We start from the raw sequence: 26,753 nt of genomic DNA on the forward strand, positions 1-26,753 counted from the left end.
GTAATTCTTCAATTGTACAATGGAGAAATGTACTGCTACTAAACTAAACTATTTGCCCATTTATGTCCTGTCAATACTAATTACTTTTAAGTAGTGTGTAGAAGGAATTTTTTTGTGGGGGAAGGGGCTGGGGGTGCAAGGACAGGTATTCAGCATGGGTTTAAACTTGTTGAAGATCATAAACTAGAGACTGTTCGGTTTGATTCTTTGTGACCGCTTTTGAAATACATTATGAATAGTAGCAGTCTTTGATACTTTTGGGAGTTCAGAATTAGTAGCATTAGGCTAGGAGAATAGTACTTTCAAACCATGAGTTGCAAAATATATATTAAAATATTTGCAATTTCAAGTCTGCACCAAAAAAAAAAAAAAGGTTTGTTTTAACAAGATGTTTCCAGATGAATATCTGACTTGTATTAAAGAATGTTCCTGCTTTTCAATAACAGTGACATCTTCAGAGAGGTTGTGCCCTTCCCTAAAGGAAATTACCAAGTGATAATAAAAAACCAGTCAAGGAGTTTGACATCCACTGACAATAGATGACTTTTTTTCTACCTCCAAAGTGCTGCTGATTTAGAGTTGAATTAGGATCTTTGTCTATGTTGGGACCTCCATGCCCTGTGCTCATGTGAGCTTATATTGCCTACATTCTGCGCCTCCAAAATGTTTCTCTAATTTTGCTGTATCACCTCCCACTCCCCCACTTCCAAAAGTCGAGGCAAAAACACTGCTCAATAAGAGCTTATTTCCACAAAGTGTCTATGAAATAAATACAGAACATTGATTCAAAATAAGATAAAACTCCCATGGACGAGATAAGATCTAGAAAGAATGCCGATGAAGGTAAATATTCACAACTCATAATTATTAATATGGTTGAACATTTGATCTTTTTTATGGTGCATAGAGTCAGCTGAATTTGTACAAACCATTATTTTGCAAAATCTCTCTCACAATATTTTAAATTATGAATGGAATTCTGTTAACATAAACAACCTTACTCAAATATGTTCATACAATGATATGTTTTGCTTGAGAGAACATATCAGAAAGTGAACATATCTCTCTGTTTTAACGATCTGCATTGAGAAATCCGCCCACTTTGTTTATTTATGCTGAGCAATGTAAGCAATAGTCAAAAAGAAGAAAGAATCATTGCAAAAGAAGTTAGGGTGCAACAGAATATTTCTTTCTCAGGAAAGATTGTTTTTTAAAGTTCGTGCTGGCTGCTATTTCAGCCCTTGATGACAGCAATAGGCTTGAGTTTGATTGCTTTCTTAGATATTCCAGCTGTATGGCATGTCTCAACCACATCTGTCACGTTCTTGTACGACTCTGGAGCCTATAAAAATGCAAAAAAAAATAATATATATATCTATTTACATATTCTATAAAGAGAGATACTAAACCAAGACAAATTTGATGGCGATTGTTTTGATTGCGTGTGAAAGGAACTTTCCTGACATTTATATGAAGTTTAGACTAAACTGTTCTTATTGTTTATGATTTTAGTTCCTCATTTCAAAGGGTTTGTAGGTTTAAATTTGCAGATATTTGTCTTAACATTTACAGTAATCTCTGCGTATGGCTCGCAGTAAACTGTAGCCGCCCCAAAATAGGTCGGGGGTAGTAAGGGGTGTGGAACCGCCTTCTCCTCCCAAACTCCTTCATCCTCCTTAATTGTCCCATATGCATTCAGCAAGGCAACTCATATGAAAAAGAATTTTTAAACATTGAAAACATACTTAAAAAAAATCAACTTACCTCTTCCATGACTAGCTTAGGAGATGCAACTCTAATTGAAATGCCATCAGCTGTAAGTTGATTGAGAACCTGCTGGTAGTCTAAATTCCTTCTGGATTTGGCTCTAGACCAAGCTCGACCCTATCAGAGAGAGCGAGAAAGAGAGAATTAAAGACTCCAAATAGCAAGTTTTAGCTCCTTTGTATTATTAGCCTTTTATTATTAGCTCATTTCTATTCTTAAGCTCATTTATTTTATATCATTAGCCATTCTTTATAAATGGTATTTATATAACTCACTGTAGCTTTTGTCTTATTATATTTGTCATATATATAAAATCATCATCATACCTCTCAGATAATCCAGACTTCTCAAGCTTGAGTTTTGACTTCACATGCAGGAGATGAGCAAATACCATAAAGGGGACATCTAACTTGGAGACAGAATCTCCTTAGCTTTGAGCTATTTTTACTATATACAACATACTCTATCACATACACATCAGTGTCGTAGCCGAGTACTATATCTCCGAGTACTAACGAGTACTAACGAGTAATGACGAGTACTTGAGGTTACGAGTACCAAAGTCTAAGTACTGATTTTTAGGATCCGGAGTACCAGGTACCGGAGTTCGAGTAAAGCGTTTTTGAAACCGAGTACGGAGAATAATTACTTTGACATCGCAGTACTTTGCAAAGTATTTTCCGAGTAATTTTCGGTTATTAAATATACAAAGAAGTGCAATAGGCTTATTATATTTTTTATTATACTTCAAAACATCACCTTGCCTTGATCATTACAGTATTCTATAAAACTAAGGCTAATAGAACACATGGAAATATGTTGACTAAATACTTTACACCAAAAGATCACACAGAGAGTTTTGGGAACAGCAAAAACATAAATTGTGATTTGTTTTTTATTTTGAACTGAAAACAAAAGCAAAACAATGAGATAATGACTTACAGCCCCGTGACATGTTGAACCAAACGTGTCCCTCATACCCTTCTCTGTTCCTGTTAAGACATAGCTACACGTCCCCATTGTACCTCCAATGAGCACAGGCTGGCCAGTCATCTGTGACAGAAAACAAGGCATGGTTTCAGATGGGCAGGTATTTACCAGAAAATAAGGATTACACAATAAGCAGGGGCGTATCCAGGATTTTCTAACCCGGGGGGCGCGAATTATTATCTAAGCGGAGCGCCACCATCGGTTGGCGCGGAGCGTACAAGAAAATTTCAGGTTTTGATACCACCTAGATCACCGGAAATGGCACTTCTCGGGCTTGAAAATGACCAACCAGATGTACACTTTTGCCTGAGAACCAAGTATTTCCCAATATTTTTTTTTTCATGCATAACCTTTTTGAAGATTGTAACCAGTCACACATCATGTTCGACCTCATTGCATGTCCTGTGGATCATTGCTTTTGTAGGTGATTCTACGTCACGGCCCACAATATCCGAAAGCCCCACTTTTCAAAGTTTAAAGCCCATTATTTGTTCAGAATTTGAAAATTCACATTTCTCGTGAAGAAAATCACTTCAAAACATATACATAATGTTGCACAAAATTCAATCTATGGACAACCAATATAGAAAAACCTCCTTCAACCCCTAACAGACAGGTCAAAATTGCTACGAGGAGAGGGAAGTATGATGAAGACTGTTGGTCAGGAAGTTTTCGAAAATTCAGACACAGTTAATTTATTGGTGTACAAATATTACAACCTCTTATAAAGGCAATTATAAAACTTTGTTGAAGGAAATGAAAAATACCAGATATTTCCGATATCAGATATTTCGAACCTGAACACTACACACATAGGCGTAGGAGGGGGGGGGGGGCTGCAGCCCCCCCCCAACCAAACTTGTTCCCCTGAAAATTTGGGCAATATGCTGAGAATAAATGAATAGTTCAAAAATTATCTCCTTGGTAATTAAAATAAAGTTCTAAGCTTGGCAGACTAATTCGCCATTACTACTGTAAAAGAGAGTTTTGACATAATTGGACCTGTATGCTTTTTCTCCATCTACATAAGACATTTCGTTGTTTACATTAGCATCCTGCGGATGACTGCGCAACTTTCACGGACCGTACGGTACACGATGCCATGCAATGTAATGACCTATGCTTGCTTATATGATATTGACAAAAAATTGACAAAAAATGTTTGTTATATTTTTCAGGCAGGTCGTTACAGCCCCCAAATCCAATTGGGCTCCTACACCTTTGATTACACACATAGACAGTTTTGAGGCTGTTCATTTTTAAACATGCATTTTCATGCTCATATTATGTGATGTCTGCTCTTTGCTTTACAAATTCGAACAGGCGTGTAGCGAGTAATTTGCCAACGGAAGGACGAAGCCTGTAGGCAAACTATCTAAGCGAAGCGCCACCATGAGTTGGCGCAAAGCGTACAAGAAAATTTTGGCCGAAAATGCCTCCCGCTGGAAATGACACTTCCCAGGCCTTGTAAGTTGCATCTAAGCATTGTCTATTTTTAAATTACTAGCGATATCATAGAGAAAATTTGCTCGGGGGGGGGGGGCGGTCGCCCCTTCCCGAAATGAGTCATGTTCCCCGACGACTCGGTCGAGTTCAAGACCAGCCACAGTTGGTTCCATTGCACAATTGAACAATTGTTCAAGGCGTCCATACACACACACACGCGTTATGCTAGACCATATATAGTATATATATATAGATACATTAGTGAGAGAGGATAAATGGAAACGTCAACTAGAGCACCAATGGTGCAGAAGCTCATACCTTTTCGAGCTTAAAAATGTAGGGCCCACAAAACTTTATGGCCCACCAAATTTCAGGCCATTTTTCAAATTCCACCAATTTTGGGCCCATGAGGGATACCCCCCCCCCTCCGTTAGCAGAATACTGGCCACACCACTGGCTATAATTCCTATTTTCCCCCTTTAAATCCTGTTTTACCCACTCTCTCAAACAATACCACTGACCTACCCTATTAAACTTTCTCCCCTCTACCTGAGCAGACCTGAAGTATGGAACGCGAAAAGGGCAACCGTATTTCGTTGCCTAAACTAAGTTTGTTTCGTTGCCTAAACTAAGTTTGTTGCTGTCTAAACTAAAGCTGTTGCTGCTAGTTTACCATGTTGCTGTTGTTCGTTGACGACTAAACGCGCCTTAATGTCTAAACTCACGTTGATTTATAAACCTTACGGTTGATGTCTAAACTCACGTTGATGTCTAAAACTTTCATTGCTAAGTTAACTTACGGTTGATGTCTAAACTTACGTTGATGTCTACACTTTCGTTGCTATCTAAAGTTCCGTTGTGAACACATTGTGAACGAACATCATTCTTTCTTTTCAAAAAAATTATAACAATCAACCGCAAGTTGCTTCCGTGCAGTGCTAACAACATATCTATTACAGAGATTTTCATGCTAAATACAGCCAATGATTTTTTTTCTCAAATTTCCCGAGATTTGTTTGGTTCATAGTCCCTTACCCATTGTCTGCAAACATGCTTGCATCTTCAGTGCTCAATGAACGCAAAGTATGATGGTTTAACTATGTAACGCGAAAAGGGGGGGGGGTTATCGTTAATGTCATGCCGGATTTGTAGCAACAGCCATGTAAATATCCTTAACAATCTGATTTAAAAAAATCACGTCGTTAACGATATTTACATGATAGTTGATACAACTCCGAGGACGTTATTTACATTTATATTGTTAACGTTATATTTAAATAATTGTTTTATCACAGAAAGTTATGAGTTGAGACAATCTATGAATTTTGCGGGAAGCTACCACAACATCTCTGATACTGAAAAGGACATTAAGTCTCACAGTATGTTATGTTCTCTCCCTTTTGAGAGTTGATAATGTAAAATGTGCATTTATATTACAGTTATTTCTTCGTTGCAAACTTGCGTAAATTTTTGCGGTCCCTTTGACCACGTGCTTCAAGTCATGATTCTGGTGCAACACTAATTCGTGTGCATAAACTACTGCAGTCATACATCGTCAAAAGTAGTCATTGAAGTTTCGACATTGCGTAAACATGTTATTTAAATACTATAATTTTCGTGGAGTTGGTTGTTTCCAAATACTGAAAAGCATCCAGGGTAAATGTTGGATCAGTTGCTCTATGGTTGGATGTAGTCTGCGCTTCGTGAGTAACAAGAAGGGCACAATATTGAAGTACGTAGGCAATACACTCACTGAACTAGTTTACTAAACCAGCCAAGCAAGTTCATTCGTTACCCCAATCCAGTTCGGAGTTTCGATTTGCGAAAGGGATTGTGTTGTAAATGGAATATACACAAACCTCGCTCAGCATTGTTAAGAATTTTAGACCAAAAACCCCGCTAACATGTTATGCAAGAAACGAATCATCCAAGATACAGTCGAGTTTTGACTAAGGCTATGTGTTGTAGGTAAGGTGATATGATCTTTTCTCCACAAATTTTCAGGATATGCGCATGTACAGTTGAAACTCCGAAGTTTGAACAGGCCTAATACAAATTGCGTGGAATTTAGCGAGATATGCACACTACATTTGCGGGGATATTTGAAGAGTTGGGGTAGCTGGTGAAATCGCTGCAGGTCAAAGCATCGAGGTACTATATACGGAGCTGGCGAGGAGGAAAGAGTGGCAGGGCAGGCGAAATGAAGGTCGGATGGCCGCCCTTGTAAAACAGCGAAGCTAGGGCACTGGATGGCATCCGCCATATATATATTGTGTAGAGCATTCACAAAGTACAGGCAGTGATAAGATCGCATCTTCTCAACTATAAACACTAGTAAAAGTACAGGTCATATAATAAACGCAATTGGTGTTCGATCGGGACGAAAACATTTGTCTTTAGTAATATTACTGTCATTCGTTTTGCTTGATTGCCGACATTCAAACATATCCAGACATCATGTAATGGTTCAATAATTCAATTTTAAGTACAGTATTTTATGCTGGCATTTTGTCTCGACACTTGTTTTACTTGATTACCGACATTTCCAGATTACCTCTACACATTGTTGGAGGGGCTCAATGAAATCAGTTTAAAAGTGCAGTATTTTTATGCTGGTACTTTGTCTAGACACTCGACGTTGTACTTGATTTCCGACATTCACAGCGTATATGCATAGCCTATAAGTATAACATTATAACATTTTAAATGTTGTTTACCGTGCAGCCTCTTATTCGTATGAGTTGTACTAACGCACATGTTATCTGATAGGCTGGCTGGTAGCTTATGAAACAAGGTTTCCACAAGTTTGGGTTTGGTAATTCCAAATGGACTTGGACCTCCAAGACCCCTATTGTTTTTGGTGCAGGTGTGTATAGCCACGTACAGTAGACTGACCTGTGTTTATTTAATGTATCAAAATGGTGGTTCGGGCCATTTCTATAGTAACAGCTAGTTCTGCTTATACTAACACCTTTCTAGTGTACTGAAGTCATCGAAACCTCAATGCATTTTGCATTCTGGTTTACATTACGCGGTTGAGCAATTTTGAACAGCGCCGATAGCAGTTCAGATAGAAGTTCAGACAACGACGTATGTTTAGACAACGGAAGTTAAAATAACAACGTGAGTTTGAGCAACAACGTGGTAAAACAGCAGCAACAACTTTAGTTTAGACTGCAACAAACTTAGTTTAGACAACGAAATATGGTTGCCCTTTTCGCGTTCCATACTGAAGCACTCCTTGCCAAAATTTTGGCTGGCTGCCTACATACCTCAGGCTCAAAGACTTCTAAGAATCGGCAAGTGCTGATTGGCTATAGGGCTCTCATGCTTACAGTTCAACAGTTAATAACAACTCCCAGTCCTGCTTTAATTCCACTAACAGCCTCTGCAGAGCTTAACAACAAATGTAAACAAACACTGCAGAGACTGGGAGACAAATTAAAGGAGCTTTGGCAAAAGGTGAAGGCTCAGATTTTTTTAAACAATGGGGATTAATTGTAATTAATTAACTTTTGACCAAAAATTATTAGGCATCATCTTATTCATACACAATCCAACAATCATCAGTTCAACTTTGAATATGATCCATCAAAATCTGGAGGACCTTGAGATATTTGAAAATATTACAAAGAATGACCCCTGATGACCCCCTAAATGACATTTGACCTCAATTTTCCGAACACCCCTCATAACCCTCATCCCGAGGAACGTTGTGACAAAGTTTCATTATAACTGGCCATACACTGTACGAAGAGGAGCAATTTGAAAATATAGGGCGGCGGCCCAGGCCACAAAAGACCCCTAGTTGATCTTTAATCTCAAATTGATGAACACCCTGAAGGTAAAACTTCCATAGTACTATCGTGACAAACCCTCAACATTGTACCATGGAATCTGTACGAGAAGAAGCATTTTGCATATTTCCACAAAATGGCCCATTACGGCCCACAGGTGACCATTGACCCCAAATTTCGGACCATCTCTGATGGCCCTATACCCAATGGTCCTTGTGTCCAAGTTTCATGAAATTCCATTAAATACTGTGTGAGTGGGAGCGGTTTTACCAATTGTTGACGGATAGAGTGATAGACGCCGCACTGTAGCAATAGCTCACACCAGCATGCTGGTATGAGCTAAAAATGGAGTTGTCGGTGTAAGGGGTATGGTGAGGCGCACGTCCCCTCTGTAATCTTCGATCTGTCACTGGCTACCCTGTGTATATAATAGGGATCAGCGCTGTAATTATGACTGTTCCTCTTTCTCTTCCCGAGGTCTTGGCTTTTATCTTCTACTTCCTCCTTTTTCTCTCTTTCTTCGTTTTCTTTTCCCTTCCTTCCTCTCCTCCTTTTCTTTTTTCTCCCTCTTTTTCCCTTTTTTCTTCTCTTTTTTCTCTCCTCTTTTCCTTACCCAGGGGGCGCACGCCCAACAACGCCCCCCCCTGGATACGCGCCTGATAAGGTTAGGGTACTTTAATAAAACACAACTCCCCATAACTGGTAAGGAACCTTTTGCTGGAGGGTGGGGCGGGTGTCATATTGTACACCTGTGAAGTCATAGTTGCCACATATTTATTTATTTTTCGATCATATTTTGGAATATTCTTGTCTGTAATGGGTATTTCCCTTTGAAGGGTTTCCATACAGTTCTATGTACTATCATCCATTACTTTACCTGGTAGTCCACAGGAATGAGTGGGTGATGAGGAGGAAAGGCACGAGTGGATCCTTTTCTGTGAACGAGTAACCTCTTCTGTTTGCCATCCAACATGTGCTATATTCTGTTATTAAGGATCATCCACGTCAGATTGAAGAAATATTGAGACAAATATCCCCCCCTCATCATCTGACTACTGATCTACTACAAAACTAGGTCTACTTTTGAAGTCTTAAATACCGGCGGATTAATGTAACTATCAAAAGTGACATAGTTCCCCAACAATGTCTTCGATTATTACCTTCCCTAGCACATTGTCTTTGATTATTACCTTCCCTAGCTCACTGTAAGAATAAATTTGGCCACACTTTAATATGGGAAAAAAATGATTGTCAAGGTGTTTGTATTTTAAACTATTTCCTGCTTCCATACCCTTTGTGCCATTGTGGAGAAACGATGGACCGCCAGGGGAGTATTTGGCAGGATATAAAACAGATTATCTGAACAATGATGTCCACTGGGAAGATGACATGCATTTGTTTGTCTGGAGCACAAAGGCCAGCTATCCTGCCTTCTTGATTGGCTACAAGCTGAGAGAGTCCTGGCAACTATCAAGAGTTACTGTGACGACCAACAGGTGTATTTGATCTGGTACCTACTTGCAGATCTCCATACAATTCCAGACAAGATGTTCATCACATTGTTAAGTTCAAGATTGGCAATTCTTTTTAAAACCACCATTGAAGAATACTTAACATCTAGCTGATATTCTATAAAGGATATATGTTCTTCAACCTTGGCTATGTTATGCGAGACGTCATAAATCACATGCATGTCCAGATCATCCGGGGTCGTGTTAAACTGCTTGGCAAAGGCCTGTACAGACAGAGAGAGAGAGAGAGAATGATGATAGGAATACATACCATCTCATACAAAAACACATAAGAAACTACACTGAGAATGGAGTCCTCCCATGTTAGTTCAAAGACTCCTTAAACAGAATTTCCTAGCCAAATATCCTAGCTCAAACTAAATTAAAGACTATATGCTTCTTCCAGTTGATACTAACACAGTTTACGGTGGTATTTTGTAATAAAGGTTGTGGAATCTGGTACTAATGCAAACAACAATATAACTGCCATTCATGTTCTGCTTCTTTTACCTTTAGGCCTTGCTAAGGTCCATAGAGAGCAATAAACCTGCAGTATAGTCCTTTGATACAGTATTTGTTTGTGTCAGTTTCAGTAAAAAAAAGTAAAAAAATCTCTCCCTGATTTCTTTACCCATTGTTACAAAATATTATTACAAAATACTGCAACCTTTTTGTCAGTTTTAACAATCAATTGCAATATTCATTTTCAATATCTATCGATTATGACAAATTACGCCCTTTAGTACACAATGTCATTTAAGACATATTGAATACTGTGTGGTAGAGACCAAACAAAACAAGATTTGCCTATAGGCTGCACATCTTTGCAGCGATTACAGCCTTCGATATAGCTTACATACAACTTTAAAAAGTACACTCACCTGCCGACATAAAAACGTCATGCTCGACCTGTTGACCCATGCATAGTTAGCGGCTGCGGCCATGCTCTTGAGGTAGTCCTGTCCTTCCTTGGAGTGAATACGAGCACAGGCCAGTTGTCTGTCGTTGACTTCAATCTTGTCTCTCTTCATAGCTTTCTCCATTTGTACTAAGGCATCTGTCATGAATATTCAACGAGACATGATACAACTTAATATCATTCCTCAATGCTTGTAAAGGTTGTTCTTTATTCATTCACTGAGAGAGGGGTGGGAGAGGAGATATGGGGGTTGGGGGGGGGGATGGAGAGTTGTTGTGAATGGGTTCACATTAGAGAAAGTATGTTACCCTGAGACCATAGTAATGGCAAAAGCTTTGACCAATATATATTGTTTATTATTAAAAACTGCTGTCCAAACTATGTATTGATATTTGACATGTGACACAAGTGTTTTGCTTCTGCATTTGAATTGATCATTAAATGTGAGTGTATGAAATGAATTCCAGAATAATTTGAAAATACTTGCAGTAACATGCAGTTAGATGCAGACCTTGCAGATGCAGATATGCAGGCCTTTTCACAGACCCTCATTTTCTCACATGCCAACCTAACAGACCAGAAAAATCAAATTTATTGACAAGAAAGGTGAAGAAGATTAGAGCGTGATTTCCTCCATTTATTGTACTAACCTGTAGCTGTTTGGTGGCCTAACCCTCTACTACCACAGTGAATCATCAGACAGACCTGTCCTAACCTATCTATTCCCATCTTCTTTGCTGCATGCATATCGTAGATTTCGTCAACCACCTGGATCTCGGCATAGTGATTACCAGCTCCGAGGGTACCCAGCTGACGAATGAAAGTAAAATTGAAACAAAATCTTTTCCAAATGTTTACGCAGTCACAGCATGCATCCTGATGCGTTCTGGTCAAATTTCAGATCAACCTTGCATCACATTAGAGAGAATCAGGACTACAGACATAATGATTTCATCATTGATGCAGCTCTCATCTGCAACGGACACATGTACACCTGACGACAACACTAACAAGAAAATTAAACCCATACTAGGGGTAACCTCTGACGGAAAATTGAAAAATCCGATAAGAAATAGAAAATTCAAAACAAAGGTTACCGCGAAGATGACCTACATAAAATCACACATATTTTCAGAAACAGACACTATTATTATTATTATTCCATTTACAATATATCAGTCTATGCTCACCAAATTTCATCAAATGACATTGTCAACTTTACATATGTGAGGAACCTGACATTATGATAACCGTACTATATACAGCATGTATGACCACAAGGTCAATTAATTTGAATTGGCATATTTAAAGAATTAAATTAGCATGAATACTCATTTAACCCTACTGATAAACCTTGTGGTACACTGACTTAACATCAAATGTAAACATACCATGTCACTGTATTCTAACTTGGTATATGTTTGTTTTCTTTGATTCGGTTGTACTGGTTCCACATATCAATCATGTTGTAGTATACTTAGAAATAGCAATTGAAGACAAATCCTATTAACTTGACACACATGTTATCAACACCTAAAGATCATTCTTCGATAACTAAATAATGTGACAATGCACAGATATAAAGTATCAGTCTTTAAAGCATGTATCTCTCTCTCTCTCTCTCTGTTGCTACGTACCTGAGGTAACCCTCTCTTCTTGGCCCGGGCACTGACCTTGGATGGGTCAGCCTGTAACATCCTGCCATACTCCTCACAGTGCTCCTTATCTTCTGCCCAGGCATATCCTAAAAGAAAATACACCCAAGCAAAAATTGTCCTCATTATGGAAGGAATATTAATAGTAATAATAATATCAAATTCATCTGTAGTCTTGTATAAAATATAAGAGTATCTGAAAGACAGATGTAACAGATCTCCATTGACTCAAAGTGGGTGGGGTTTTACCTCTAAATACATCATCGTATTATATGTAAGCAGCCATTAGTTTTGTTGCGATATTACAACACCGACGACAAAAGAAAACCTGATATCGCAACAGCCCAATATATAGAAAGTCTCTGCTTCAGTCCAGAGTAGAATAATGTAACAACTGAAATGCTGACTAACCTTCTCTCAATGACCAGTCCATACCCATCTCCAAAGCTTCTTCTAGATCTCTGTGAGAAAAATGTAAAATATTTTTCTTATTATTTCTCTCTCTCTCTCTCTCTCTTTGAAAATCATTTCAAACTACTTCCATATTTGCATCATTTTGTTTCAGATCTTACGACACACTTACCTGCAGACTGGACATGGGATATGATGATACTCATATTTATTCAATTATATATATTTTTATTCAATTAAACAGAGCATGGTGGCATGGTACAGGTCAATTAAACAGAGCATGGTGGCATGGTACAGGGCAATTAAACAGAGCATGGTGGCATGGTACAGGGCCATTAAACAGAACATGGTGGCATGGTACAGGGCAAGTAAACATAGCATAGTGGCATGGTACAGGGCAGTTAAACAGAGCATGATGGCATGGTACAGGGCATATGAACAGAGCATGGTGGCATGGTACAGGGCCATTAAACAGAGCATGGTGGCATGGTACAGGGCAATTAAACAGAGCATGGTGGCATGGTACAGGGCAAGTAAACAGAGCATGGTGGCATGGTACAGGGCAATTAAACAGAGCATGATGGCATGGTACAGGGCATATGAACAGAGCATGGTGGCATGGTACAGGGCAATTAAACAAAGCATGGTGGCATGGTACAGGGCAATTAAACATAGCATGGTGGCATGGTACAGGGCAATTAAACAGAGCATGATGGCATGGTACAGGGCATATGAACAGAGCATGGTGGCATGGTACAGGGCCATTAAACAGAGCATGGTGGCATGGTACAGGGCAATTAAACAGAGCATGGTGGCATGGTACAGGGCAAGTAAACAGAGCATGGTGGCATGGTACAGGGCAATTAAACAGAGCATGATGGCATGGTACAGGGCATATGAACAGAGCATGGTGGCATGGTACAGGGCAATTAAACAGAGCATGGTGGCATGGTACAGGGCAATTAAACATAGCATGGTGGTATGGTACAGGGCAATTAAACAGAGCATGATGGCATGGTACAGGGCATATGAACAGAGCATGGTGGCATGGTACAGGGCCATTAAACAGAGCATGGTGGCATGGTACAGGGCAATTAAACAGAGCATGGTGGCATGGTACAGGGCAAGTAAATAGAGCATGGTGGCATGGTACAGGGCAATTAAACAGAGCATGATGGCATGGTACAGGGCATATGAACAGAGCATGGTGGCATGGTACAGGGCCATTAAACAGAGCATGGTGGCATGGTACAGGGCAATTAAACAGAGCATGGTGGCATGGTACAGGGCAAGTAAACAGAGCATGGTGGCATGGTACAGGGCAATTAAACAGAGCATGATGGCATGGTACAGGGCATATGAACAGAGCATGGTGGCAAGGTACAGGGCAATTAAACAGAGCATGATGGCATGGTACAGGGCAATTAAACATAGCATGGTGGCATGGTACAGGGCAATTAAACAGAGCATGATGGCATGGTACAGGGCATATGAACAGAGCATGGTGGCATGGTACAGGGCCATTAAACAGAGCATGGTGGCATGGTACAGGGCAAGTAAACATAGCATGGTGGCATGGTACAGGGCAATTAAACAGAGCATGGTGGCATGGTACAGGGCAATTAAACAGAGCATGGTGGCATGGTACAGGGCCATTAAACAGAACATGGTGGCATGGTACAGGGCAAGTAAACATAGCATGGTGGCATGGTACAGGGCAGTTAAACAGAGCATGATGGCATAGTACAGGGCATATGAACAGAGCATGGTGGCATGGTACAGGGCCATTAAACAGAGCATGGTGGCATGGTACAGGGCAATTAAACAGAGCATGGTGGCATGGTACAGGGCAAGTAAACATAGCATGGTGGCATGGTACAGGGCAATTAAACAGATCATGGTGGCATGGTACAGGGCCATTAAACAGAACATGGTGGCATGGTACAGGGCAAGTAAACAGAGCATGGTGGCATGGTACAGGGCAGTTAAACAGCATGATGGCATGGTACAGGGCATATGAACAGAGCATGGTGGCATGGTACAGGGCCATTAAACAGAGCATGGTGGCATGGTACAGGGCAATTAAACAGAGCATGGTGGCATGGTACAGGGCAAGTAAACAGAGCATGGTGGCATGGTACAGGGCAATTAAACAGAGCATGATGGCATGGTACAGGGCATATGAACAGAGCATGGTGGCATGGTACAGGGCAATTAAACAGAGCATGGTGGCATGGTACAGGGCAATTAAACATAGCATGGTGGCATGGTACAGGGCAATTAAACAGAGCATGATGGCATGGTACAGGGCATATGAACAGAGCATGGTGGCATGGTACAGGGCCATTAAACAGAGCATGGTGGCATGGTACAGGGCAATTAAACAGAGCATGGTGGCATGGTACAGGGCAAGTAAACAGAGCATGGTTGCATGGTACAGGGCAATTAAACAGAGCATGATGGCATGGTACAGGGCATATGAACAGAGCATGGTGGCATGGTACAGGGCAATTAAACAGAGCATGGTGGCATGGTACAGGGCAATTAAACATAGCATGGTGGCATGGTACAGGGCAATTAAACAGAGCATGATGGCATGGTACAGGGCATATGAACAGAGCATGGTGGAATGGTACAGGGCCATTAAACAGAGCATGGTGGCATGGTACAGGGCAATTAAACAGAGCATGGTGGCATGGTACAGGGCAAGTAAACATAGCATGGTGGCATGGTACAGGGCAATTAAACAGAGCATGGTGGCATGGTACAGGGCAATTAAACAGAGCATGGTGGCATGGTACAGGGCCATTCAACAGAACATGGTGGCATGGTACAGGGCAAGTAAACATAGCATGGTGGCATGGTACAGGGCAGTTAAACAGAGCATGATGGCATAGTACAGGGCATATGAACAGAGCATGGTGGCATGGTACAGGGCCATTAAACAGAGCATGGTGGCATGGTACAGGGCAATTAAACAGAGCATGGTGGCATGGTACAGGGCAAGTAAACAGAGAATGGTGGCATGGTACAGGGCAATTAAACAGAGCATGGTGGCATGGTACAGGGCAATTAAACAGAGCATGGTGGCATGGTACAGGGCAGTTAAATAGAGCATGATGGCATGGTACTTCAAACAATAAAGAAGAGCGATAAAAATATTACAACTTCTGATATCCTTGTGTAATATGTGATTAGAAGTAATATGTGACAGCAATGCAGAATTCAGTTAACTGAATGGCAACTTTGCTTTAATACTTATGAGGTACAGTGTCGGTGACAAAGAGCTATTACAGTGGTGTTCCGTCGAGGTTGACCTAGTCGTCCGATTTCAAAACGTCCGAAAACGTCTGAAAACGTCTGAAAGTGTCTGAAAGTGTCTGGTTCCGTCCAAGCGTCCGGTTAGAAAAAAACCCATCATACCCAGTATTCAAAGCCAAAAGCGTCCGAAAACGTCCGATGTAAAGTTTACTAGCCCAATAGTAACAAAAGAGTGAAGTGTTTATCTAGACCATTTGCGGTCACACGGCCGCGACCATTCCTCAGCGTGATAACAATAGCCTGTAAGGATTACAAGTTCACTGAAAAAACTCTGTGCAGAAATATTTACTCACTATCATTTACTATTTTGAGACTTACAGCTACCAAGGAACATTTTTTCCTGTCATACGACAATTTAATATCGGTAAATACATACAGCACTTTTTGTTAACAAATATTATTAAAAGCGTGCTAAGTTCAAGTTCGATTCCCCGCGAGGTGGTACAGTACCGTCTCGTCCATTTTGACACGAGAGACGGACGAAGCTTTGTGTCTAAATTGAGATTTTAAAGGTTACTAGGAAAAATAATCAGGCCAGGAAAAAAAGAGGTAACATGGGAACATTGTTCCCGGGAAATTTTAGTGACCCGCGGGAAATTTTGGAGCAGAGATAAAAAAAAAATCTTCGTCACTCGCGGGAAATTTTGGAGCAGAGATAAAAAAAAAAATAAAACAACAGACAGCACATACATGGAGAGGGAGGAAGAAAGAAAGATGGAATGGGAAAAATGAAAAGAAATAAGACGTGTCCGACAATAAAACATCGTATGTGAACCATTAAATTAGTACATTAAACTCTATTATTACCGATTTACCGTCAGCCATTATATCTGCGGGTCAATAAAGGCCTACGTGCACTAAGTGACCTAGGCTACACCAAATATCGAACGTTTCTTGGGCTCAGCATGTTACGGGACTTCAAAGTTATTCTGAAATTTTCGTTATTTATTTTTCCTTCAAACGATGATTGTGAAGGTTCCCATGTACAAAATCTTACCCTTATGCATTTCACCTCATTTTGTTATAATAATTATAACGATTTAATAAATTTTGAGCCAAAACCGCAGGGAGTATATCCAGTTTAAATCCATCTTCGCACGGGACTGTATATTATAATAGCCTAGGGAAGGGTACTGGTACACACTGCTTGCGGTACTTGAGAGTTGATGCTGTAATGAAATGGATTCGTGTATTATTGCGGGGGGTTCCACGATGTCATTTATAGTTATATTTCGCCACTTTTTTAAGTTTTAAGGTTTTTTGTACGAAAGATTGATACTGTACGTATTGAAAGTTTATTTTCTGGAGTAAACAACAGCCGATTAACGATATGAATAAATCTGTACTATTCTTATGAATGTAGTTTATAATCCCGTATTTACGTAGCCCCCATGTTACATTCTTATTGTCTGAAGTTCCAAACACGTGGTGACATTTAGGATCCACAGACTGACATGACAAAAGTGTTCGAGCACAGTTTAAAATGGCGCTAAAGATGCTTACCAGCTCCATTTAACTTGACATTGTAAGAACCAGTTGTAATCGAATACAGAAGAGTAAAATCCACGTAGTCCAACAGTAAGTTTCATTTGAGATTTTCGTTTTCCCATGTCATGCGTACAAAAAACGTGATCACTAAATATCCCAACTGCAGGTGCGCGCACAAAGTATTGACTACCCTGGAAATCTAGGTCATGTCCTGGTTTCTGTTCACAAGCCTGACACCTGTTAATTTGCATTCTATTCTGACCTAACAAGGAGTTGTTAAAACCCTGGCAAACTGCCAAGAAAACGTGCAACACTATATTAACCCGTGTCGTAAGAGAAGGGGTGGCCCAAGCAGTCTCCCAGGTACCTTGCTTAGCGCGTGTGAGCTCAACCTTTGCTGCAACGTGCTTTACCCTGGATTCCTGGAAGTAAAATTATGTGCGCGAGATTTTACGCCCTGGGGTTTGTTTCTCAAAATGTTCAAATTTTGCGAATAACATTTCCTCATCGTCCAAAAAACAAACTTCGATAACCATTGAAGAAAAAAAAGGAAAATAACCGGACGATTGAACAGTGAGAAAAAATACACCGTAGTGGTAAAACTTTCGTAATATTTGCATATTACTAGTACTTTCAGATGTTTCCGACTTTTTAAACAGTGTTACATTTCGTGGCGCCTTGTGTGTCTGGTAATGAGGGTACGTTCGGCGTGACCAATAAAAAGCTTAGCAACTTTGAAGGAGCTACGGGGGTGACATGTTACATCATTGAAATTATTTTAAAAAGTTTCAATACGTGTTACATATTAAACATTTTCGGTTGTGTCGGCAGGAGGAGGTAAACAATAAAGTAACGATGCTGTAGTGTATTTATATTCGTTATTCAGTCTGGGATTTATTGGATTACTTCATGTGTACCGTTGTTTTGAAAATGTTTTGGCCGACGTTTTGAGCCTAGAGGTAAAACGATATTTTTGTTGAACGGAAGCAACTCAGAACCAGGATAAGACATAGTGGGAATGGTTGGTTGTCGCCCAACACCGATGGGCATTATCATCAATATGTCGTTATTTCTCTTATTTCGTGTTACTGTTCCCCACTCATTCTGCTTGAATTTTTGTTTCAAAAGGTTAGTAAATAGTTGTTTTACATTGCATGCTTTTGTCAAAACATGACGTTACTTCAATATATTTCTTCGCAGTTATATTTTGTTTTCAAACTTGTATCACCTTTGACTTTGTTTGTAGCAGAAATACTACCCAGTACTGAAAGTTTATTCCGTCCGGATTATCGGACGGTTTCAGACGTTTTGCGGGCTGATAATAGAACTGCCTCTAAAATCGCTTTTGAATAGAAACATAGTTTAGCTTTAAGCGTCCGGATTATCGGACACATGACGCTTTTCTGAAATGAAAGGGTTCTTGCCTCTGTAATCCATACTGTTTTGTTACTTTGAGTCGGGCTAAAAACGTCCGGATTATCGGACAGAATCGGACATATCACCATTGTAACTTCTATTGTAACAAACTGAGAAGATCGATTTAATCTGGTGTGAAAAAGTAGGCAGTAAACCGCATGTTCCGTCCGGATTAAAAGTGAATATTGTTGGAGTAAAATGTACAAAAGCGTCCGACCGTCCGGAGGTGTCAGAAAACGTCCTAAAGTGTCCTAAAGTGTCTGGAAACGTCTGAAAACGTCGCGTCCGGACGGTCGTGTCAACCTCGACGGAACACCACTGTAGGTTGTCTTTAGGTCTGATCAACTACTACCAAATTTGGACTAATATTTGATCGGTTTGGCGAACAGCCCCCCCAACTGATGATCAAACACAATAAACTGCTTCACAGTTAAGAACTTATACCAACACATGTGGACATCTGTGACCTATGACACTTAATAGAGTAGGTATTATCATCATCGCCATGCCATGCAGCACTCAAAGGCAATCATTATTCTTTTAAGCTTATAATATTTGGCGTCCTGAACGTACCTGGCGCCCATTGGGATAATCCCCTTGGAACCAACCCCCACCGGTATGTGGTCAAACATCGCCTGGGCTAATTGTTCCTTGACCGGTATTACGTCTTTCATCTGTAGATTTGTCCGAAGGAGTCTGACACCACAGTTGATGTCAAACCCAACACCACCAGGAGATACCACAGCCTCAGGATCATCCATGTCAAATGCTGCCATATTACCTGGAGTATATCAGATAATCGTATAATTACCACATGGGACTAACATTGCTTGACGGGCAATATGTATTATTTGACTGAACTCCCTACATACCATTATACAGCAGAATGAAACCTATGGAACTGTATAACTAATTATTCAAATTCTGGCTTACAGGGCAGAAAATTTTCCAACCTCATCGGATAGCATATTAAGGTAATACAGATTTCATTAGTTTTGTTAATGGGATCCTTCTCACTCTAGTCCTTCAAACTGATTATAAAGGGGTATCATAGTTTCCGTATGTAGGGAAATTCTGAACATGACACATTTTAAAAATTGTCGAGTATCAAAACAGAAAACAAAACAAATGAAACGAACAAAAATGTCTAATTCAGTTAACCCTTATGAGAAACCAAAACTGTATGAGAAACCAAAACTGTTATATAAATAACATTGTCCTTTAGCCGGAAATGCTCGTTGTTCGCCCGATTATATGACAATCTGTTTTACCAATTATTTCATCATTTTCGTGGAACTGGCCTAATGTATGATTTAGTGTTATGCATGATTTAATACCAACTTCTAGGCCAATTCAATCAAAAATATAAATGAACGACTTAACTTTTCACAATAAAGATTAATGGAGCAAATAAAGAACACTGTAATACATACATGGGGCACTGCACGTTTATAACGAGGAGTCGCAATATTGCAATCCCGCCACAACACAGTTAATGACAGTGCTGTACAGACTACAGAATGGGATAATACAGAATGGATACAAAATTAAAAAAAAAGGTTCAGGACAGCATTTACAACGGCTATTAAAACCATTATCAGTGTTGCAACTCCAACGTAAATAAAGTGAAAAGTATATCGCACGTAAATAAAATATTTCTTTATTTCGTTAGCTGATATCGAAATATATAATCTGATATTAAAAATAATGTGTCAAAGTAAGTTAGCCTGACGTTTCGATCCTAGCAGGATCGAAACGTCAGGCCAACTTATTTTTACACATATTCTTACACAGGCTCTTGAGTGGATAAGCAGTTTGCTTTTTACAGTTTTATTTTATTATGAAAAATAAAACAATCCCGAACGTTTGCTTCAAGTTTTCAATGATAACCATCTGCAAGGTAAAATTTCCGATCGAACGTTGTTTCAAACGATCAAACACAGTAAGTCAATGGCGCTTCTCCATTGACTTAACTACATGTGGGAGAAATCACACACTTAAGTCCCATTGACTTTGTCGCGAGTGTCACTGGAAATCAGACTTGCTTTTAGTCGGTTGCGGTAAGGAGTTAAGCTACTTTAAGGGGTTATTTTAGCAGGTATGGTACACAGTACATGCGGTCAGGGAAATAAAGTTTCTTCGGGTTTTTCCCAAAAATATGCGTAAGAATGTTTGCCTACTCACAAAATACTGTAATGCAGTTGAACTACTGAGGACTGTCGCCAAACGTGTTTAGGGATTTTTAGGAGTATTTGGCGCCTTGATTTTATCATTTTATGCCATTTGTAAAATCTTGGGCGCATTTTCAAACTGAAAAGTTATGAAGCTCAACCGTTCTCTAACCAGACTAGCCTAATGTACGTAGAACTCATAGTCAAAAAAGCCTAGTGTTATTGTTTTCACTTTCCAGTTTTCACCTACGGTGAAAAGGCCAAAGTGTTTGAAAAGTATATTGATTTGGTTTATATATTTAGTCGAGACAATTAATCTTTCTGATCTATCATTTAACATGATAACAGGATGTTTTGTTAGATGCAAGAAGCGAATTGAAAAAAATTACGTTGTCCCCCTAAGCTTATCGCGGGTATCCTGTATGATGTTAACTGCCTAAACTGGATAGTGTATCGAACAGCATTAGTACGAACTCACGTGAGGGACTTGCGATACCGTTACACAGTAGATTAGCGCACCTTCCCCGGCTATGAATAGAATGATCTACATTTCTTCTCCCATTGTGGTTGTGGGGAATCAAAAGCGCGGAAAAATACAATCCTTTATGTGGAATGTAATAATCGGTTCCAGATAATCGGTAGCGCAATGGATATTGCCGATGCCGATTATTTACCGATTGTCTGATAATCGGCCTGATGCTGATTGTCTAACCGATTATTGGTCGAACACTACTAAGAATATGGCAAAGGATCGGGTTGTCATCAAATTTGTTTTCCTCTCCTGGCACTTACTCAAATTCATTTTGGGGCAATTTCTCCAAAGTGAAAACTTCTCAAATTTGTGAGAAGGGATGTTATTTAACTTCCAAATGTAATTTCCCATAGAGCAGCTCTTCAAATATAAGCCATTTCAGACTTAAGGTTTACATAAATGCAAATCAATACATAAACCATTTCAAATAGCAAATAGTACTAGTAGAAGGCAGCGACCTGAACTTACCAATGGCAAATCCATAACCAGAATGAATATCAGGGAGGCCGATGGAACAGCCCACGATTCCTGGTAGAGCTGCAACATTGCCAATCTGTTTCACACCTGGTAAGAAGCCACCTTTATCTGAGAAGAAAATGTTAAGTGACGTATTTGATTTGCAGTACTTTTTTTATCACTTGTTGTTTTCTTTTATTAACTTTCAAACAGGAAGGTGACGTTTAATAATAATAATAATAAGTAATATAAGAGCATAATCAGCAAAGCTGCTCAAAGCGCTTTACAAATGTACAACCTAAAAACAAATAGTAACAAAAACCAAAATATTAAATATATAGAACCAATTAGGCAAAAAAATGTAAAAGCTAAAAGCAACAATATAAAAAACGCCCGTACTTAACGATACTAAAAGAAAAAAAATTAAAAATAATAAAGCCCAAAACGCATATAGTCCAAAACAAATTCAGAAGTATGTAAATAGTAAAATAGATTAAATCATAGTCAATGTTTAAATATATATAAGTATGAGAAACTATAGTACAGTAAGACAATTATTGTAAAAGCCTAAAACAGATAATAAACACCCAATACTAAACGATAATAAAGTGGAAGCGATATCAAAATGTTTATATACACTTGGTTTAAGACCACCAGTAAACATACAAATACAGTTTAAATTGTACATTATTTCATTTGTTTTTTCCCCATTCATCTTGTACAGGGTGTTTTATGATATTTTCTGCTTCTAAGCATGGCAATCAACTTTTGCCATAAATATAAAATGAAATGCTAAACTTCATTAAAAGCTGAAGTAATCAAACTAATGACTAAAAAGAAGCCATAGAAGTCATTTGTTTCTCTTTTGCTTAATAGTTGATTATTATTTAATGGACAAAGTCTCTCTAGACCATCTTTATGGCTGGCCTCTCTCTCTCTCTTACTTTGGTAAGTACATGCTTGCTTTAACTCATCAAACATCAGCTTCTCAAGATGGCTATTGACGTAGAATCTCCCTTCTACCTGCAAATATGAAGATAAATCCCTTGATGTTACATTTTCACTGTTCTTGTGCAGAAATTAAGATATTGAAAAAACAATGTGAGTTAGATTAAAGCAATGACTAAATTGAAATTAATTATGACTATGAATCCTCAAATCATCAATGATATGCTTCACAGAAATGGACATGCAACATAAAATGAAACTTGATTAATTTTGCAAAATGCTTTAGATCTAGTCCAAGGCTTCTGTGTTCATATGTAATGAAAAACTATAGTATTTCTCTCAGGTTTGTTTATAGGAAGGGCTGAAGGGTGGTGGACATAATGAATTTCTGAACAAACTTTGAAAAGCTGCAACTCTGATTCAAATAGCACCTTCCAGTGAAATTTCTTTCTGTAATAGTCAATGGATGTATAATTTAAAGGAAATCAAGAGAAGGTTAACCATGATGTAGTACCTTCATATTAGGAACAAATCCTTTCTTTATTCGCCAGCAATGTGAATCGATCTTCTCCAAAAACTTGAGCTCATCATTGTAACTTCTTATGGTAGTCATGGTTACTTGTAGTGTGGAACCCAGATGTTCGATAATCTGATCACCAGCAAATGGATAAAATAGAGGTCAAATCCACAGCTCTCTCACATGCAAATAATTAACAATTTCAAGCATACTGTAGATATAACACCTAACAATGGTCAATTAATTAAATATATACCTTAACAACAAGACACAGTAAAGACCAGTGTTGTAGCCAAGTACTTTAATCTGAATACTAACAAATACTAAGTACCAGTGTCCGAGGGTTTAGGATAGGAGTACTCAATACTTTTGCTACGCAAACCTCACGCTAATGCTTATAACTGCCCTGATGAAACAGTTGAATGTTATGACATTGCTCGGAATTTTGTTATTGTTTTGCAATTTCAGAGTGTCTCAATATTATCTGAAATTTTCTGATAATAGACTACAAGTATGAGAGCTTAATAATCTGAGTCTGAGTACTACAGCATCCAAGCACTTTTCATAGGATACGAGTACTTCCAAAAAGTACTTGAGTACTACAACACTGATAAAGACAAGACAAGAACTACTCTCACATGTGAGTAAATTACTTGTTTAATTTCCACTCTTGAATGTTCATATTTGACAAGCAATACAAGGATTAAATCACATTTGCATTTATCAAGACCCAGAACATGTTGCTTCTAACATCTTTGTACAGCTGCTAGGAAAATAAGAGAATTTTTTGGCCAGAGGACATATTTTTAATGGTAGTCTAGTCTTTAGAGACTACCAAACTTCTTTGCGGACAACCAAACTCAGCTGTGGAGGCTGTCTGGTGGATGACTAGTTATTTATAGATTACACTATAACTAAACGCCCCCAAATAGACAAAATAAATTGGTATCATCACCAAACCATGTGTTTCTATTAACTAATCCTATGTTTCTCTCATTCAGTCAGTGTATAGTAGGCTATATGTACAACCAAATGTCAGGCATGGTTGTCAGAGGGGCAACCATATAAAATCCTTTATTTTTTTTGGACATGAATTGATATCACTAACCATCTATAGCATCAAAACAAAATATTGATATCGTTGTTACATATTTGAGAAAATTTGTTGACCGTTTTTTTGCAGCAATGGTCACCTGGTGTCAGAAGTTGGTCAAACTTCTGTTCTTTTAGTTTTGGGCATAGCTGTCGAATACCCCGCGTTATTGAAACTTAACCAAAATAGGTGCTACGGGCTACGAGGTAAAAGTGGATGAAAGAATGACTTTGTAGCCCGTTGGCTCGTAGCTACGAGGTAAAAGTGGATGAAAGAATGACTTCGTAGCCCGTTGGCTCGTAGCCAGTTTACTTAAAAACAAGGTTAGGGATAAGGTTAGGGATAGGGGTTAGGGGTAAGGGTTAGGGTAAGGGAACTTCTGACTTCGTAGCCCGTTGGCTCGTAGCCACTAAATTCTTCAACCCCTATTCCAACACTTCTGACTTCGTAGCCCGTTGGGTTTACTTAAAAACAAGGTTAGACCCAGTACAGTAGCCTGTTGCATGTCGCCCCAGATCCCCACGTTCCCGTTGGATGTCACCCCACATCTTCAGGCTTTACTTTCCTATATAGAATGACTGCGTAGCATGTTGGTTCGTAGGCAACAGAAACAAAACCGGACCACGTACCCCGTTGGATATCGCCCGTGTTACAAGTATATATGCATTGTACATTCGAAAAAAGGGAAAAAAATGTTTAAGTCCAATAATCTTAACAATTTTATAATAGCGCCATTTACTCAAGCACATTATAAGACTGCGTTGGCTGTTGTTCGTCTCCGTCAAAACCACAATCTCGGATCCAGCGGGGTATTCTGCAGCTACTCCTTGTTTTGGTCAAACTTCTGTTCTGAAGTTGGTCAAACTTCTCTCAAAGTTCTTCTTTTACGAACAACAAGCACAAAATAGGCAAAGGCTGGAACGAGTTGCAATTTTCTTTTTGCTCTTCGAATTTCGTTTATCGATTTTTGCTTTTTTTTCGTAAAATTTCTGCAACGCCAGTCGCCACTAGTATTTAGGGTAGGCCTAATGTTAGGGACTTAGGCCTAGACCTAAGCTGGCCGAGGGCCTAACTAAACCCAAACTTTGGCACGAAGTTAGCATTTACCTTATTCTTAACGGAACTGAAAGGGAATTGAATTGATGTTACCTGTATTACCTTCCAAGAATCTAGCTCTGTTCACATTAAAAGGCAGGTAGGCCTGACTTAAGGCTAAATTTTGGGACCAGACGACAACAGACCAACTTTCGCACTGCTGCGTGTGTGACAATTATGCTCTCAGACTGAGTTTGCAATTGATTGCGAAACCGTGATGCATTGCGTGGTACATGGTGTTGTGCAATACTTTGCTAGCACATATAGAGTTACCAAGATAAGATTGTCATTATCGGCCAGATTTCGTGGCACTGCATAGTCTGCGGAAGAAAAGGGGAAATTACAAAGAGAAAGAAGAGGGGAAAGAGAAGCGAGAAAACAGCCAGATTCTTAACGTTCGACGAAAAACATCTCTAAACTCTTCCTTTAAATGTTGTCTGTATTTGGTAAAATATTGTACTTTCCTAAATGTTCTGCTTTTCCTTTTTTTTCAGATTAATACAGCTGTTCAAGTCGGATATGTTAAAAAAGTAGGAATCTTAAAAGGTAAATCTCGGTGTAAATCATAATTACGAATTGATTGGCAATTAATTCCTTGTTGAAGTTTGATTATGCATCATCGAAATTTCTAACATGTTCTGGGGGAAATTCTACTGATGCTTTCATTTCTGAAAAAGTGCTATTAAATGATGCTAACATTTTGGGAACCCCTTACCCCTGACAGACAAAGTTCCTATCCAATTTATATTACAGCTTTATTGTGTCAGGCAAAGTTTTCTTCAAATAATTACAAAATTGTTATCAACGCCAACAGAGTTAAGTCTATGCCCAAGAACATCTGAGTTTATGTTGTTCTGATAGCATTGCAGAAATCAATTGGGTAGTAATGTTTTCATAGGCGTACGGGACCATTTCAGTTTGGGGGGCAGAACTTTTTGTGCCCGAAAGTTCCCATGACACTATCTAAGCGGAGCGCCACCATCGGTTGGCGCGTAGCGTACAAGAAAATTTTTGGCACACAGTGCCTCTCAGATTGCCGGAAACGGCACTTCTGAGGCCTTGCAAGTTGCATCTAAACATTCTTTATTTTACAATCTCACGTTTTAGAAATTTACACTTCCCCAAAAATTTGGTAAATTAGAAGAAGAAAAAATGGTAACATCACTTTGAAGGGGAAAAATTAAAAGTTTTCTTTTGAGACAAAATGAGGTGAAATCATG

At 39.1% G+C, this 26,753-nt stretch overlaps 1 protein-coding gene across 3 annotated transcripts; it reads right to left on the reverse strand.

Moving 5' to 3' along the window:
• Positions 1–93: 93 nt before the first annotated feature.
• LOC139960952 (RNA-splicing ligase RtcB homolog) lies at positions 94–25,745 on the reverse strand. 3 transcript variants are annotated; one of them, XM_071959677.1, is made up of 14 exons: positions 25,588–25,745; positions 23,343–23,477; positions 22,825–22,903; positions 21,893–22,009; positions 19,295–19,502; positions 12,497–12,546; positions 12,068–12,174; positions 11,081–11,240; positions 10,393–10,568; positions 9,641–9,735; positions 8,878–8,971; positions 2,710–2,820; positions 1,765–1,884; positions 94–1,342 (listed from the first exon to the last, which is right to left on the reverse strand). In XM_071959677.1, exons 2-14 carry the CDS (start codon positions 23,439–23,441, stop codon positions 1,235–1,237), a joined length of 1,524 nt encoding a protein of 507 aa, XP_071815778.1. In that variant the 5' UTR covers positions 23,442–23,477; positions 25,588–25,745; the 3' UTR covers positions 94–1,234. The 3 variants fall into 3 exon arrangements, with proteins under 3 accessions (XP_071815778.1, XP_071815779.1, XP_071815780.1); XM_071959678.1 differs by having other exon boundaries at positions 25,597–25,742; XM_071959679.1 differs by having other exon boundaries at positions 23,343–23,442; positions 25,583–25,713.
• Between the last annotated feature and the right edge of the window lie 1,008 nt (positions 25,746–26,753).

The sequence above is a fragment of the Apostichopus japonicus genome, chromosome 20, assembly GCF_037975245.1.
Source record: "Apostichopus japonicus isolate 1M-3 chromosome 20, ASM3797524v1, whole genome shotgun sequence".
NCBI lineage: Eukaryota > Metazoa > Echinodermata > Holothuroidea > Aspidochirotida > Stichopodidae > Apostichopus > Apostichopus japonicus.

Bases quoted from the DNA above. Each gene is read 5' to 3' on its own strand.
- LOC139960952 (XM_071959677.1), bottom strand. From the start codon at position 23,441: ATGACTACCATAAGAAGTTACAATGATGAGCTCAAGTTTTTGGAGAAG. The intron at 19,503-21,892 runs GTAAGTTCAGGT...GATATACTCCAG, and splicing joins TGGTTATGGATTTGCCATTG to GTAATATGGCAGCATTTGAC. The intron at 12,175-12,496 runs GTTAGTCAGCAT...ATTTTCTTTTAG, and splicing joins GGACTGGTCATTGAGAGAAG to GATATGCCTGGGCAGAAGAT.